Source organism: Psammomys obesus, unplaced genomic scaffold, assembly GCF_907164565.1.
Source record: "Psammomys obesus unplaced genomic scaffold, mPsaObe1.curated_primary_1811, whole genome shotgun sequence".
Lineage (NCBI taxonomy): Eukaryota > Metazoa > Chordata > Mammalia > Rodentia > Muridae > Psammomys > Psammomys obesus.
In genome coordinates, this window is record NW_026587215.1 from 1,587,765 (window position 1) to 1,603,657 (window position 15,893).

At 52.8% G+C, this 15,893-nt stretch overlaps 1 protein-coding gene across 6 annotated transcripts in view; it reads right to left on the reverse strand.

Moving 5' to 3' along the window:
* Positions 1–6,180: 6,180 nt before the first annotated feature.
* Positions 6,181–15,893, reverse strand: part of Csnk1e (casein kinase 1 epsilon) — a 38,816-nt gene continuing 29,103 nt past the window's right edge. For 3 of the 6 annotated variants that reach the window (XM_055603004.1, XM_055603003.1, XM_055603002.1), the window contains exons 6-11: positions 15,184–15,354; positions 14,504–14,652; positions 10,460–10,652; positions 10,232–10,371; positions 9,455–9,519; positions 6,181–8,629 (exon numbers count right to left, since the gene is read on the reverse strand). In XM_055603004.1, coding sequence (XP_055458979.1) covers positions 9,487–9,519; positions 10,232–10,371; positions 10,460–10,652; positions 14,504–14,652; positions 15,184–15,354 — 686 coding nt within the window. In that variant the 3' untranslated portion in view covers positions 6,181–8,629; positions 9,455–9,486. Of the gene's footprint in view, positions 8,630–9,454; positions 9,520–10,231; positions 10,372–10,459; positions 10,653–11,193; positions 13,725–13,819; positions 13,924–14,503; positions 14,653–15,183; positions 15,355–15,893 lie in introns of those variants that run through there. The other 3 variants (XM_055603007.1, XM_055603005.1, XM_055603006.1) reach the window with 3 other exon arrangements.

Sequence of the window (15,893 nt, forward strand, 5' to 3'; positions counted from 1 at the left end):
ACATAGCAAGTTCAAGTACATGAGACCCTGTACTGGGAAAAAAAAAAGAGGAAAGCTGCTTGTAGCCGCTCACACCTATAATCCTGACAGTTAGAAGGCTGAAGTAGGAGGATTGTCACAAGTTGGAAGAAGCCGACCTAGACAAAATAGTGTGTTCAGGTTACCCTGGCCTACACAGGGAGAGCCTGTCTCAACAGAGAGAGGGGCTGGTAAGGTGGCTCAGTAAGGAAAGGTGCTTGCTGCCCAGGCCTGGCCACCTGTGTTCAATCCTGAGCACTGACATGTGAAAGGAAACGAGAGGCTCCTGCGAGCAAGATGTTGAAAGTTCAAGACTAGCCTGGGCTACAGAGTGAGTTCAAGGCTAGCTAAGGCAATTTAGTGAGATCTGTTGCGTTTGTTTTTAAACTCTATTTTATTTGAGGTATTTAAGCCTCTATCTCTCTAGCACCAACCCTTTAAACCTAGGTTAAGAGAGAAAAGGTTAGTGGGGAGAGGGGTCACAGATCCCTTTACTTCTTCCGGCTCTTTAGGGTCGATGTGTTCTTTGGGGCTATAGCAAGCTCCGTCAACAGCAAATGCAGCAAGCAGTCTCCTCCAAGCTGCTGAACTGAAATGTTTCTCCCTGTCAGTCCTCCAAGCCTCTGCACTGTCTGTCTGGCCTCTCCAAACTGTCAACACCTTCTCTTTCTGTTGGCTCAGAATCCTAAACCACATCCCTCTGTGTGCTGCATGAAGCAGGCCCTTATCAACTGGCAAAGACCACACCCCACAGGAGGCAGTTATCAGCTGTGGACAAATTAAAGGCCAAACTAAAATCCCACACTTGGGATTAAAACAAAAATATATTCACATAACATAACTGAGTTTTTTGTTTTTTTTTTTAAGAAACCAAAACTTCCATTACAGAATGCTAATGTTTTCACTTGCTTAGCACATACAGAGTCTTAGGTTCAGTTCCCAGTACAGAAAGAGAACATAAGGCTCAGAGAGATGGCCCAGTGCTTAAGAACACTTGTTGCTCTTGCACGGATCAGAGTTCAGTTCCCAGCACCCACGTCAGGCAGCTCACAACCACCTGTAACTCCAGCTCCAGAGACCCTGACACCGTCTTGGGGCCTCTACGGGCACCTGTGTACATGTGACATATACAGATACCCATGTACACATAAATATAAAGAAATCTTCTTTTTTTGTTTGTTTGGTTTGGTTTTTGGTTTTTCAAGACAGCATTTCTCTATGTAGCTTTGGCTATCCTGGACTCACTTTGCTGGCCTTGAACTCGCAGCGATCCACCTGCCTCTGGCTCCCTGAGTGCTTGGGTTTACAGGCATGCACCACCACACCCAGCTAAATAAATCTTCCTTAACCAAAGAAAAAATGTTATTCACAACACACACACTGGGTATCTCATCTGTGCAAACTGTGTACAATTTAAAATATGTAGGCAAGTTTTCTTCCAAGACAGTTTCTCTGTGTAACCTTGGCTATCCTGGAACCCACTCTGTAGACCAGGCTGGCCTTGAACTCAAGAGATCCACCTGCCTCTGCCTCCCCCAGTGCCGGGATTAGAGGTGTGCACCCAGCTGGCGATTTTAAGCTATTTTATGGGCACTCTTTAAAATCTCAGAACTCCAGAGGCAGAGGCAGGTGGATTCTTGTGAGTTCAGCTGATTTATATAGCAAGGTTCAGGCCAGCCAGGGCTACAGAGTGAGACACTCTCAAACAAAGAGAAAGAATTCTTATTTCATTAATTATGTGTATGTGTGTACATGTGTCTCTGTGTGGTTGTGTGCAGTTGACTGCAGAGGCCACAGGGGTCAGATCCTCTGGAGTTGCATAGTTATAGGCAGTTGTGAGCCTCCCACCCTTTGTGAGTACTGGGACCCAAACTCAGAAGAGGGCTTCAGATCCCCTGGCACCAGAGTTACAGGTTTGCAGAGCTTTGTTCATTTAACAAGCAACAGTGAGTGCCGTTTGGAAACCGAGGCATAAGGACGCAATGTTACTCTGCAAATGTCACCCTGAATGAGTGACCCTGCACACAGCAAGTGTAATGGCTAATTGTGAGATGAATCTGGGACACCTTCCCATCATCCAACCTGGGGACGGGTCAACGAGAGAACTCAGGCAACCCTTCTTGTTGAGGTGGTGACATTTAGGACACAGACGATCACCAGGAAGCAGAACAAAGACTGATGAACTCTGTGTTTCCAGGTTGCACCCATACCTGTCCACATGGTGCTGGAGAGGTGAAGCCCTTGCACTGACAGACAAGCTAATGGAGGCAGATCCAGGGGCTGAGCCTTTAGGGGCTGAGAGCCGGAAACATGGCCCTCCAGAAAGGAAGCTGATGGCTAATCCTTGTCAACTTGAAGGGATTTAGAACCTCTGGGCGTGACTCCAGACACCTCCGGGTGTGGCTCTAGGAAGGTTTAACTGAAGAGGGCAGCATCGGCCTATAAGCTGGGCAGAGAGAGACAACCTGCCAGAGCACCAGCATTTATCTCTCAGCTTCCTGAGTGTGGACACCACGTGACCAGCCTCTCCATGCACCTGATGCCATGATGCTCCCATCACGACAGCCTATAACCCCACTGTATGAGCCCAGAGAAATCTTTCCTTAAGCTTTCTCTGTCTGGTATTTTGTTACAACAGGAAGAAAAGCAACTAATACAAGAGAGGTTCCCCTGCGGGTCAGGGATGTGTAGGGAGCTGAGGGCAGAGTCCTGGAGACCTGGGTGTCCCAAGTCTCAGCCTGCCCAGGGTAAAACCTGGATGGTTTCACTTCAAAGGCACGGGCGGGGCTCACTAGAATCACAGGTGCTTTGTAGGTGCAGAACTGAAAGGCCCCAGGGTGGTATAATTACCTGGGAAGCACCCTCCAAAGGGCGGGGAGGAGCCAGGCTGCCACCTACTAGCGCCTTGGTGGGGGTCTCCAGGGGAGCTTCCTTAAAGGGACAGCATTCTTCACTAACAGCCCCAGGATGGGTCTGTAACATCAACAAAACACCGTCCAATTGAACACCGTCCAATCCTACCAGCCTTCAGTGAACGGGCACCTGGCTGTGTATCCTGTCTCAAGAGAATAAAGGAGTCCTGGCCTGGAGAGATGGCTCAGCGGTGAAGGGTGCAACCTACTCTTCTGGACGCCCTGAGCTTTGTTCACAGTGTCCTCTCCAGCTTCTGGGTACCCGCCCACACATTTGATATACACTCACATGGACACATACACTCAAATAAATAAATAAAAATTTCAAGGAGCTAAAGGGAGAATGCTCAGCATTTTTTTTTTCTTTTCCGCCAGCCTCAACTTTATTTGAACCCGCTGACCATCACCCGTGTTCCAGCCCCCTCCAACATGCTGTCACTCCAGTAGAGCCCCTCCCTGGCCCACCTCCTACCTTTCCTGCTCTCACGTCCTCCAGAAATAAACCCCAAAGATCTCCCTCTCCCAGTCTGCTGGCAGTGCAAGCAGCCTTGCCTCCCGCCTGTATGGCGACCTTAACTCCCTAGCCCTTCTTCCTTCCTCTAGCCCACCCCCACCCCCCGCCTACCACTGTGCTCAAGTGAACATCCATCATGTCTGCTCCAACTCACAGAGGAGCTGATGCAAAGTCAGGGGAGTGGGCACTGAGGTGGCCAAGCAGCACCCGAGGGGCATGAATGTTCCTCTTACAGATGAGGAACCCAGGGCTCTGGGAGATGAGCTGACTGAGGGTATCTGCTAGTGCCTGTGATCTTAGCTAAGATAGGATTGCTGTACATTTAAATATATATATTATTTATTTTTATTTTATGTGCATTGGTGTTTTGTCAGAGACCCTGGAAGTGGAGTTACAGACAGTTGTGGGTGGCCACGTGGGTGCTGGGAATTGAACCCCAGTCGTCTGGAAGAGCAGCCAGTGCTCTTAACCACCAAGCCATTCCTCCAGCCTCAGGGCTCGCTGTATATAAGGCTAGCCTGGGCTACACTGCTCACTGCAGAGAGAGCTCAGCGGTCAGGAGCACTGGCTGCTCCCACAGGAAGCTGGAGTTTGGTTCCCAGAACCCACATCAAGTGGCTGTAAGGGAGCCAACATGACCTTTCTGGCCTCCACAGGCACCTTCAGGAACACGTGCACACACACCAACAAAGACAAAAATTTGAAAAAAAAAAAAAATTAAAGAGAGAAAGGTTTGGAGGAGACCACTGCCAAGTTTCTGTTGTCCGAACATGAATACCTGAGTTCCACGCCCAGCACACACCTATCAACACCAATGCTGGGTAAGTGGAGGCAGGCTGGTGTCAATGTAGCCATTCAGAGAGATCAGAGTTGAGTGACACACTCTCTCAGAAAATAACATGGAGAGCACTAGAGGAAGCCACCCATCATCAATCCCTGGCCTCCACAAGACATGCCGTTTGCATGTCTGTGTGTGAGTGTATACACACACTCACTTGTTTTTGTCTCTCTTGTTTTTAAAGATGATTTACTTGCAGATAGGAAGCAGACAGAGCCTTCTGGATTCATTCAGGTCCACATTTACATAATGTGACCTCAGCCTCCTCGGTTGCCATGGATTGCTTAACACCTCCCACTGCCCTTCCCCCAACCCCCCAAAAATGTCAAATGAGATCTTCTCCCCATGTTGTTTCCCAGGCTGAGAACAATGCTCCCTCACTCAGCTCCACCAAACTTCTCCCGTTTCAAGGCTCAGGCCAAGCATCGTCTCCTCATACACCATCCCTTCTTCCCTTGGCCCTGCTTGACAGGGGCCACCACCCACACGATCCTCATGCTGTTGGTGGAACCCTGGGCCTCACATAGGCTGGGCAGGAGCTCTATCTATCACTGACACACAAGCCCCGACCAGCTCACAGTGCATTCTAGCAAGGGATGAGCCACCTTCCTCACCGGAGTCTTTCCCTTGACAACCATGTGCAGGCGCCTGGCTAGAGCGAAGGTTCAGAGACCAGGCTGTGGAGCAGGGTCCCCTTTTATTGCTTTGGCATCTGTACCCACAGATCAGGGATTATGAGACACTAGCCATGCTCGGCTGTGGTGCCCCGTGTCCGGTTACACTCTTATTTATTCCTGACAGTTCTTGGAAGCTGGCATCACCAACCTCACCTCCCACAAGAGGAAACTCAGATGGCGTCCGGGGTCACAGAAAGGACACCTACTTCTCTGGAATCCATCCCCTGCTCCTCCTCTGGCCTGCACATGGCAAATACCTCTGAGCCCCATGAAGATGTTTGCTGCGTGAGTGACAGTGACTCACCGGGTGGCATGGCTGCCCTCGGTCTGAGTAAAACTTCCTGGTGTCTGTTTATTTGGCCTGAATAATTAACCATGGTTGATGTGTCCTCTGGCTTCACTTCCCTTATGCCAACCACTGTCCTTCCCTCATACGTCCACGGAAGAGTAGGCAACAGGGTGAAGGGAGGATCAGGGCTGGTTCTGACTGCAACTGCTTTGGGTGTTAGCTTTTGTTTTGCGGGGACAGGGTCTCATCTGCACCCCAGGCTCATACCACAATGTACTGGTTACCACAACCCAATTTGCTTTGATTCCGGTTAATAATGACTCTCTAAGTATGAACAGCTCACCTCCAGATAAATGAAGCCAAACTGGGAGATGGAACACTAACTCACTGAAACTGATGAGACAGCCACTCCATGGATGACTTCAAGTCGCTTTTGCGCTCCCTACTCTCACATCAAGATACACCCTAAGGACAAGGAAAGACGATTTTTAAATTACTTACTCCGTATATGTATTTTAAAATTTATTTGTTTATCCTCAAGGTCTCACTATGAAACTCACTATGGAACTATGTAGACCAGGCCTGCCTCTGCCTCCCCAGTGCTGAGAGTGAAGGCATCCACCGCCATGTTTGGCTAGGGGTTTATTTTTTATGGCAATATTAATATTAGAAGTGTTTTGGATCTTCAAGTTTCTAATTATATTTTGTAAAGTCAGAGAGAGAGAACAGGTCATGGCACAGACAATTCTCAGGAGTAGGTTCTCTCCCTCCACCAAATGGGTATCCTGGGAACTGAACTCAGGTTGTCAGCCTGGCTACCTTTAGTCTCAGCACCCCCCCCCCCCAGCCCTGTTTTGAATCTTAAACGTACTCAAGAATATAGCAAAAATAGAAACGTTAGAGCCATTAAGAACCACAACTCAAGCCGGGCATGGTGGTGCACGCCTTTAATCCCAGCCCTCTGGAGGCAGAGGCAGGCGGATCTTCGTGAGTTCATGAGTTTGAGGACAGCCTGGTCTACAAAGTCCAGGACAGCCAGGGCTATTACACAGAGAAACCTTGTCTCAAAAAAACAAAACAAAACAAAACAAAAAACAAACAGGAGGGTGGAGGTCAAGGCCATTCTCAGCCTCACGGTGAAGTCAGTGCGCAGCCAGGGCTACAAGAGACCCAGTCTCAAACCACCACCTCTTCTCCAAAACAAAAAGCACCCTACAGTTCCCACTGTACAATATGAGAAAACTATGAAGGAAGCAGGTAAGCTTTCCATTTCCATTTTCTCAGGGCCACGCTGTGGCTCTGGACCTCCTGGGCAGGGAAGGGCAGAGCCGCATCTCCCCCGCACCCCGGCCAGCAAGGGCGCATGAATGAAATGGCACTTCTCAGGGCAAACAGCTGCCTACCAGCTCCCCCGTCATTCAACCTGCAATTCCCCAGCTTTGGGTGGGTAACCATCCCTGTCCCAGACACACAAGAGGGACTAACAGGAGATCCTGGGGGGGAGGGGGAAGGGCTTTGAAAGACCTCCTAGGGTGCCCACCCCTCCCTGGGCACACCTAGGATAAAACCTATAGCAAAATGGCCCCTGAGTTACGAAGACACGGTTTACATGCAGTGAGACAAAGACAACACGCATCAGGACCTCACCAGGGCCAGTGGGGATCACCCCTCCCAGAACTCCACAGTCAGTGGAGAGGTCACCAAGAGGCCTGGGCTCTGTCACCAAGGCCATGACTACAGGCTGGTTTCTGGTTGAGAAACAAGTGTCCCAAACCCACAGAACTCCCCTGTAGATAACATGAAATACTGGGGAGGAGGGGGGCACACCTCAGAGCCTTGCCTTTCATGGTACAGACCCCGCACCATCTTGAGTGCACTCCTCAGCCAGCAGTCAGAGGTCAGAGGTCAGAGGCTGTACTGTGTCCCTTGAGTTCTCAAAGGCCCCTGGACATACCACGTGACAACAGGTCACAATGGTCAGCCACAGCTGCCTCCTTTCTGATGTGCTGTCCCTGCTAAGTCAGCTGAGGGGAAACCCCAAGAGCAAAGAGGTGGACAAAGGGTGACCTACGTCACTTTGTCCTTTTCTACTTTATTACTTCAAATTAACAACCACAATAAAGCTCAAAAAAGTCCAATATTTACACAGGAAAAAAGTACAAAATTCCCCCCAAAGTTCTTCAGTAATTTTTTTTTCAGTTTTTTAAATTACAAAGTAATAAAAAGTTTTGCTCTTTAATTAAAAAAAAAAAAAAAAGAAGAGGAAAAAGAGGTAAATAAATTAGGAAATACACACACCAAGAAAATAAACAAAAATAAAATTAAAACAAAAAAACAAAACAAAGCAAAACAAAACAAAAAAAAAAACAAAAAACAAAACAGGTATTAACCAGGAAGGAAAAATTCAACACTTAGCCCTGACCCAGGGTCCTCCTCAGAAGTCAGGCCTGGGAAGAAGGGTGACCACAGGTGACTGTAGGACCAGGGAACCGACCCAGAGCCCGCGCCGTCTGGGAGCAGGCTCCAAGAACTTGCCTAAGATCAGGAATGGAAGATGGGGGCGCCACACACTGGCATCTGGGGACAGGTGGTGGCAAGGACTCTATGCCCTGAGGGATGTGGAGGTCATTGTCCCCCCCCACCTTGACTTTAGGGGGATGAGAACAGAAACTTGGCCAGGCAGGTGCTGGCAGGACACCTGCTGCTCTGGAAAATACAGGTCTCTCTCTCTTTCTCTCTCTCTCTCTCTAAACACACACACACACACACACACACACACACACACACACACACACACACGGCATCATGGCCGCCATTCACTGCACCCTCCAGGTCTCTGCAGAGAGGTGACAGGTCAGGGAACCAGGATGCTCAAGAGGGACGCTGGGAAAGCCCAATACGAAACTGGCCACTGTCACTGCCGAGGGGCTGCCGGCTCTGTGTGTCTCCTTGGATCCAAGGCTCAGGAAATCTCGCGGAACTTGTCTTTGACTGGCCGAAGCACTCCCCGACCCGAGCTCTTCAGGCACCTCCGACGCCCGGCCCGTGGCGGGTGGTGGTGAGGACAGCTGGCCATTGGAGTGTGACCCGATGTCGGCAGAGGAGTGCTGGCAGCCTTCGGGTTGGGAGCAATGAGCGAGGCGAGGGGGCAAGAATCCTCAGTGCTTGGGACATCTTGTGTTTTTGCCATTGGCAAAATAAATCAAAGAAACAAAATTCATTGTCGACTTTGTGCTGGGTTGTGGGTTTTTTCTGTTTTTTGTTTCGTTTTTTTCCTTTTTGTTCATTTAAGTGGTTCTTTCTTTCTGTCCTTTGTTTATTTTTATTTTATTGTAATTTATTTCATTTTTTTTTCTTTTAAAAGAAAATGCAGTGAAGACACTAGAAGGGAAATAAACACGTCCAGTCAGTGCCTGGCTGCCTCAGTCTGCTCAGCCACCAGATCCCCTTCTTGTCCCTCTTGGAGCCCAGGGTCTGGTTTTAGGCCCAGCACATAGTGCTCCACTATCCCAAGAGGGGGAACTTTTCTCCTTTGCCCTGGTGGGCCAAGCGGCCATCCCAGCCACTTGTCTGCCTGAAATGGACTAGGGGGAGTTTCCACAGAGTGCAATCTGTTTAAGGAACCCTGGTGTGAAGCCACACCCCTTAATGAGTGAGCCACTGCCTGTTGACAGCCATTCTCCAGGGAGCTCAGGTTCTCTAGCTAATACTACCAGACCCGCTTGTGGCCCCTTCCCCAAACCAGGCTGATGTATGTGTATTTTAGTACCAAGCCTCAGGTACCCACAAGCCGTCCAGTCCCAATTCGCCTTGGCCAGGGAGCCTTTCCTGGGCATAAAAACACCAAGGCCCGTCTACATTCTGTCCCATTTTAGGCTTTGCACAAACTAGCTTTAATAACAGCTAAATGGCAGAGGCAGGCTAACACCCCGGAAGTCCATGTGTGGCCAACAGCCTGGTCTCTCCTGGGAGCCAAGAGGACAGAAGAACTCAGGGCTAAAATAGGGTTTCCCGGAAGTGTTACTATGCACAGATTCGGCAGTGTCTGTAGGAAGCCATAGCCTGGATGGCAGGTTTTCAAATCTAAAGCTTCCTTGAAGAGACCTGGATGGGGGAAGGGGACCTCCACAGTGCCACCTGTCACTTCCTCCACTTCATGTACCATGTGGTTTCCTCCCACCCGGGGGCCCAGCAGCAGACACTTACCTAAGCAAAACACTGGTCCGTGGTGGCTCTCCTCATTTCCCAAGATGGTCAAATGGCACGCTTGTCTTCAAGGGGGCGGGCAGAGAGATGGGGGAGGTTTCAAGACAAGTCCTTACGAAGATGGCCTAGGTCATTCCCCAAATCTCTCCCACCTTGAGCTGCATCCGTCACAGCGGGCCCCTCAATCTGAGGGCAGGCTGTGTGATGTCAGGGGTCTGAGGCTGCCCCTGGCCTTATAGCTAGAGCACTCTTGGAGGCCAATGATGATTTAATCCTCGGTCTGGGTCCACAGAGGTTTGTCTCCCACAGGCAGGAGGGGACAAAGCTACCTTTTTGCTCTTGTTGTTTTGTTTTGTTTCTCCTGATAGGGTTTCTCTGTGTAGCCCTGACTGTCCTGGAACTTCACTCTGTAGACCAAGCTGGCCTCGAACCCAGAGATCCACCCGCCTCTGCCTCCCTAGTGCTGGAATTAGAGGTGTGCGCCACCACAGCGAGGGCTGTGCCAAGCCCCTTTCCCTACATTCTGAGTCCAAATGTGGCCATTAAGTGGGTCTACCAGACAGGACCTCTTCCCCTCCCCCCCCTTGCTGTTATCAGTACTGATGGGAACTGCTGAGAGCTTCCTCATGGCAAGGCATGAGGACTTTTCTCATGCAAAGGACTTTTCTGAGCCCACCTCCACCACCCATCACCAACCCAGACTGGGTCCTGACAATGACTGCTTACCACCAGGAAAACCTCCACTATGTCCCTGAGAGGCTTGGAAAGGCAGCTCACCTGTGAGGCTGCAATCCGGGAGACCTCTTGCCGCCCAGTGAGGTCTGAGGAGGAGACGTTGGCAGGCGCACCTCTGTGGAGTCTCATGCTCACCTTCCTCTCCCGGTCGGCCCGTGAGATCGCTCTGGGAGAAGTATTGCCTGGAGGGAGGGCAGGGAGCCCAGTGTGGGCACAAGCGGCCCCCTAACCTCCTTAGGCCCAGCCCAATGCTCAAGTCCCCCTACTGACCAGCTTGTTGGATGCGGGAGGCCGGGGTGGAAGCCACAGGCTCGGCTGCGCTTCGGAGTCGGTTGGCGGTGGCCCCCGCAGGCGGGCCAGGGGGCAGGGCTCTGGTCGCGGACCCCCGCAATTGCCCCATCCTCTCTTCCCGTTCGTGTTCTCGTCGCTCCCGGTCTACGTCCTCGGGATTCCGGGCTGCACCCTACAGTAACACGAGAGGGGACAAAAGTCAGCCCTGTGAGGATGCTACGATACGACCCAGAACCCTGGCGAGACAGGACAGGAGCAAGAGGTGGGTGGTCAGCTCAAGGAAGCTGGTTCACCTCGTTCCCACACCCCAAGAGGGCCGGAGCCTATCCTAGACCACAGCACACAGGGACCAAGCCACCCAACACCTAGAAGAGGAAGCTGCCATGGCGGAGAAGCAGAGAGCGCTCAGCCTGTCCTGGCTGACATCTTCAGGATGACTAAGGGTACCTCTTGGCCCTCCAACCTGAGCCCCCACCCCCCTCTATGTTCTCAACCAAGCAGGAAGGGTGTTCAGAGGCCCAACTAGATGACAGACAGGCCATACCCATAGAAGAAAGGCAGGTTCAGAGTCACAGCTCCAGTGAAGGCAGAGCCAGCATGGGCCAAGGCCCCCCGGTGCCCAATCACAGGGCCACCTTCCCCTGGCTCTCGGACCCAGCCATCGCTCCTACCATGGGCATGACAGCCAAGAGACCTAGGGGACCCCATTAATGCTGTCACCTGGAAGCCCAGGAGATAAAGAAAGAAGACTAGAGGATCCATGGAGGAAAGAGGTCCTCAGGCAAAGCTAGAGAAGATGCCTTGGCCCCCAGGGGGCCTGTCCTATAAGCTGCCATCCCAAGTCCAAGAGGAAGGGAAAAAGGACCAGAAAGAAACACAATGTGGGAGCAGCGCCTGGCTGAGTTACCTAGCTGGTCCTGGGGCCGTCCACAGGGAAGGGCAGGGGGCTGGCAGAAGGGGGGCCGCATCTGTGGAGGAGAGAGCTACAGGCTGAGTGAGGAGCCTGCTCATGGGCCATGGGTATGGGTTCTGCAAATGCTGTCTTTGCTGTCTTTCCAGGTACTGGCTAAGAGGCCCTGCTGCTCTGGGAAACATGGAGGCTGCTGTCTTCAAGGACCCCTAGACCGAGTGGCTTGATTGAGGATGATCCCTGAGTCCTATGGGAGAGGAGCCAAGCCAGGCAGGCTCACCCCCACCTCACCGCCCCTGCTAACATTCTTCACTCTTGTCTTGGGACCCTCTCAAGGGGAAATGCTTACATCTTTTGTCCTTATTTTGGCCTGGCCAGAGCCTTGTGACCTGCCCAGAGTCACAAAGCTCATACAGATCTGGGGGATAAACACAGTCCTAGCACTGAGTCCCATTCTGACCCTCAAAAGGACGCTGTTCAGAAACCCGCCTTGGACCCCAATCTTCCACTGCGAAACCAGGGCTCGGGACTGCCAGATTTCCACCCACTCATTTGCTATCCAGTTCAGCTAAAACTGAACCACCCGAGGGAAACTAGGGCCTGTGGCCCTCACAGTCCCTCCTGGCGCAGCAATGATTTCGGTTTCTTGTTAGAGGGATGGAGGCTTCTCGAGGCTAAGACCATCACTTCGGGGTACAGAGCCCTGCCACCACCAACAAGGTGGACAGCTGGGGTCTTAGCAGCTCAAGCAGGTTCAGGCTAGGCCCGGCTCCACAGGCATCAGCCCAATGCAATGGATGCGTCAAGAAAAGCACAGCAGAGAGTTTTCATGGCCTTTATTTGCCCGTAAGAAAACACAAAAGTCAGTGTCAACGTCACACACGCCTCTGGCTCTGAGGTAGAGACCTCTGTCTCCTCCTGGCTAGAACAGTGGCTGTGTTCTCAGCCAGACATCCCAGGATTCAAGCAGCTGGGGGTTCCAGTCCCCTGGAGTGGAACACGGGAGGTCGTTCCAAGGTCAAGTGGATCCTTCCAGCCTGTTGCCTGAGGCCTGTATGCGTGGTGCCGGTGATGGCTTGCTTATTGCAGGGCAGGTGGGAAGGCCTGGTCTTGGGGTGATGGCTGTGTTTCTGCTGTGTGTCCGGCAGACGTCCTTGGCAATGAAGCAGGCCTCGTGGTGATGGGTCACACATGGCGGAGGCAAAGGCTGTCCAGCTCTGAACTCTGGAGTCTACCTCCGAGAAGGCTCCAGGGAAGAGATCATGGTACCAGCAAGGGGGCAGGGAGGGTGCATCTGGTCCAGTCTGAAATTTTGTCAGCTGGCCAGCCACACAAGGGGCACTGTGAAAAAGCCATCTACAGCAGCTGTCCAGAGAATCTCCAGGGATGACAAATGTGCACATTTGCCATGCTGGACGTAGCAGCTACTTGTGGCTTCTGAGTGCAATCTGGTGGGTGACTGTGGAGCCAGCGTCTGCTTCCAATAATTTTAGTAAATGAAAAGTTATCACTATCCGGCCGGAGGCTCCTCCAGTGGGCTGCACACGTCTAGAGAACACAAAATCCATTCTTCGAATTTCACTGAGAGGGAGGGCCAAAGCCCATCTGCAAACTGGGACTCATCTAATTTTCTGTAGCACGTGTCTGGTGACAAAGGCCTTGAACATCCTGTGATGGTGAGAGCTAGCCTTGGGACCAGGCCCTTGGCCAACACGCTCCGAGCCTGAAGGGAGCCTCGCTGCCCACTTTTCACTCCAGCCCCAGAGATGAAAGCCGCAGATGTTTGTCCCCAAGGTCCCCAGCCACTGATTGGGGCCCAGAAAGAAAAGGAGCCTAAAATTGATTGTGCCCATCGTGATGTCCAGAGGACAAGGCCGGATGGAGTGGGCCAAGGGCCACTCTGTGAAAAGAGAGGCACACGAGGACCAAGGGAAGGGAAGTATTTAATGAGCTCAGAATCAATACACAGGCCAATGATGGGGTCTAGATGGAGCAGGGTCCTGTAATGTGGCCCCCCGAACCCCTCCTAGGCTGTGACACTATCCCTTCTTCAGGCTTGTCCTAGCCTTCACGCAGCTGGTTCATTCTTGAGAATCCCATGCTTGGCCTTTTTGTCACACCCTTTCCATTCATCCTCTTTGGAACAGAGTGTCACCCCGCCATCCCGTTAGGATGCTTCCTCAAACTTGGCTGAGATGGACTGAAACACCCTGGCGGTGTCAGAACTGGGGCCCTGGAGTCCAGACCATAGGCCAGTATCTTTGGGGGGGCAGTTGCTCCACCTCCTCCACCGGCCTATCTGGGGGTCCTTGGGTGCCCAGGGGCGCCGGGCACCTGAAAAGGACAGAGAGAGCACAGCTGAGGCTAAGCCTGCATGCTCGCCGGGTAGGTTACAAATCTCGGAAGGGCCAGGCCTTGGAGATCCTTACCAGTAAGTGGGTGAGTACGTGGGCCCAGCACAAGGCCAAGGGCGGGGGCAGGGTGACGCGAGAGCTTCATTGTCTCGGGGCTGAGCCTGGCTCGAGGAAGCCCCCTTTTCCAGAAGAGATGTGAGACAAGACATACAATTTCACGGACTCCAGCACTTCAGGCATGGTTGGTGAATGCTTCTCCCTACTCCCCTCCCCCCAGGACCCTTAGAAGAGGGAGACAGAACAACTGCCTAGTAAGACCCAGGGTCCTATAACCAGGAACAAAGAAGCCACTCTGATGGGGTCCAGGCTGGCCACGGAGGCCTCAGAAAGGGCTGTCACTTGAGATATGAATAAGAGCAGCAGGAGAGCGCTGACAGCTATCAGGGCTGCAGGAGGTCCAGCCAGTGCCATCCACGAGCCACAGGGACACAAGAGGGACTGGAGGCCAGGCCAGGTCCTACCCCACCTGGCAGACGGTGGTGCCTTCCCAGGGCCCTGCCCCCCATGGCAACACATCCTGTCTATGCCAAGGTGGCTGGAGACAAGGGGTTCTGGGACCTCTGTGAGGTCACTCACACCGTCCAGCTCGTATCTCCCATTTAGTGGGAGCCCCGCCCCCCACCAGGTCACTCTGGCCTTATGAGTCAGGGCCTGCCCTGTCCAGTCCCCCAAGCCCGCCTTGGCCTGCCGGTGACTCACGAATTTGAGCATGTTCCAGTCGAAGACGTAGTCGTAGGAGAAACCCTGCCGGTGAAAGAGATTGCGGAAGAGCTGGCGCAGGTAGGAGTAGTCAGGCTTGTCATCGAACCGCAGGGAGCGGCAGAAGTTGAGGTATGTTGAGAACTCGGCTGGTGTCACAAAGGCAGAAGAGGCTGCTGTGAGGCTCACCGTCCTGGGAGCCCCAGCAGCCACCACTCTCCTAGGTACCCACAGTCCCTGAAACGGTTTCTATCTAAGAGGGGCAGGAGGAAAACTGAGCAGCTCTGGGCCACTCTCAAGCAGAGGTGCTGCGGGGCTGGGTGCACAGCTCGCCACCCTTCTGTCCGAGCTCTCCGGGGTCAACAACTGCCATACATACACTCGAAGGCTGTTCAAGAGTCCCACCATGGCCTAAGCCCAAGCCGGCTTCCACTTCCTCAAACCATCCAGGTTGAGGGTGGACCTTCGGGAAAGGGCGGGAGATGGGGCTGGGGACACCTGCTGGCTACGAACTGGGTGTGGGGTGTAGGGGTTCAGGCATCCCAGCTCCTGAGAGTCTATCATAAACATTCTGATGTCAAGGGGGCAGCGGCGGCAGGGGGCGGGGAGGTAGCCCCATCTAGCCGTGGGTGGCCCGGTCTCACCCTGAGCAGGAAATACCACCCCCACCAGCTACTCACAGGGGTAGCCTTTGCAGAGGACCTCAATGGGCGTTGACATCTTCTTCTCGCTGATCCGCTCGTACTTCTGGCGCTTGGTGGCCGCTTTGAGGCCCTGCCAGGGCAGGGAGCCCAGGTTGAAGTACATGAGCACATAGCCCAGGCTCTCCAGGTCATCTCGACGGCTTTGCTCTGCACAGGTCAGGAGGTCAAGGGGCCAGTCAGTCTAACTTCTCACCACGCACCCCTCTCCTCAGTGCCCGCTGGCTCCCGGACACCCTGTTTTCAATGGTGCCCGTTCTCCTCCTCCTCCCCCGGATTGCCTGAGGCAGAGCTTTCTTGTGTCTGTTCCAGCCAGTTTTTCCAGCCCAGGTGCTACCTCACTCAGCAACTGTGGGTGGGCAGCGCCCACCCACCTGCCCGCTGGCCTGGCCTTTCCTGTGCTTGGGGTGGGGGTGGGGTCATGAGATAATGTGAGACGGGACTGGAGTCAAATCCGGCTCTGAGATTCGTTAAGCTGCATGCCCTTAAACAGCCATGTCAAACCTCTGGGCTTGCCAGGTATACAAGGGGGGGAAGGAAACACCACCCACCCACTCAAGCGGACTGCCTAGGCAAGACACACAGCCCCGCTTACGAAAGGGTCCATACGGTACAAGTCCAGACCTGGGCCACGGAGAGTTCGGATCTTCTCAGTGAACCTCTCCAGAAAAATCGCTGGGGTCTCCACC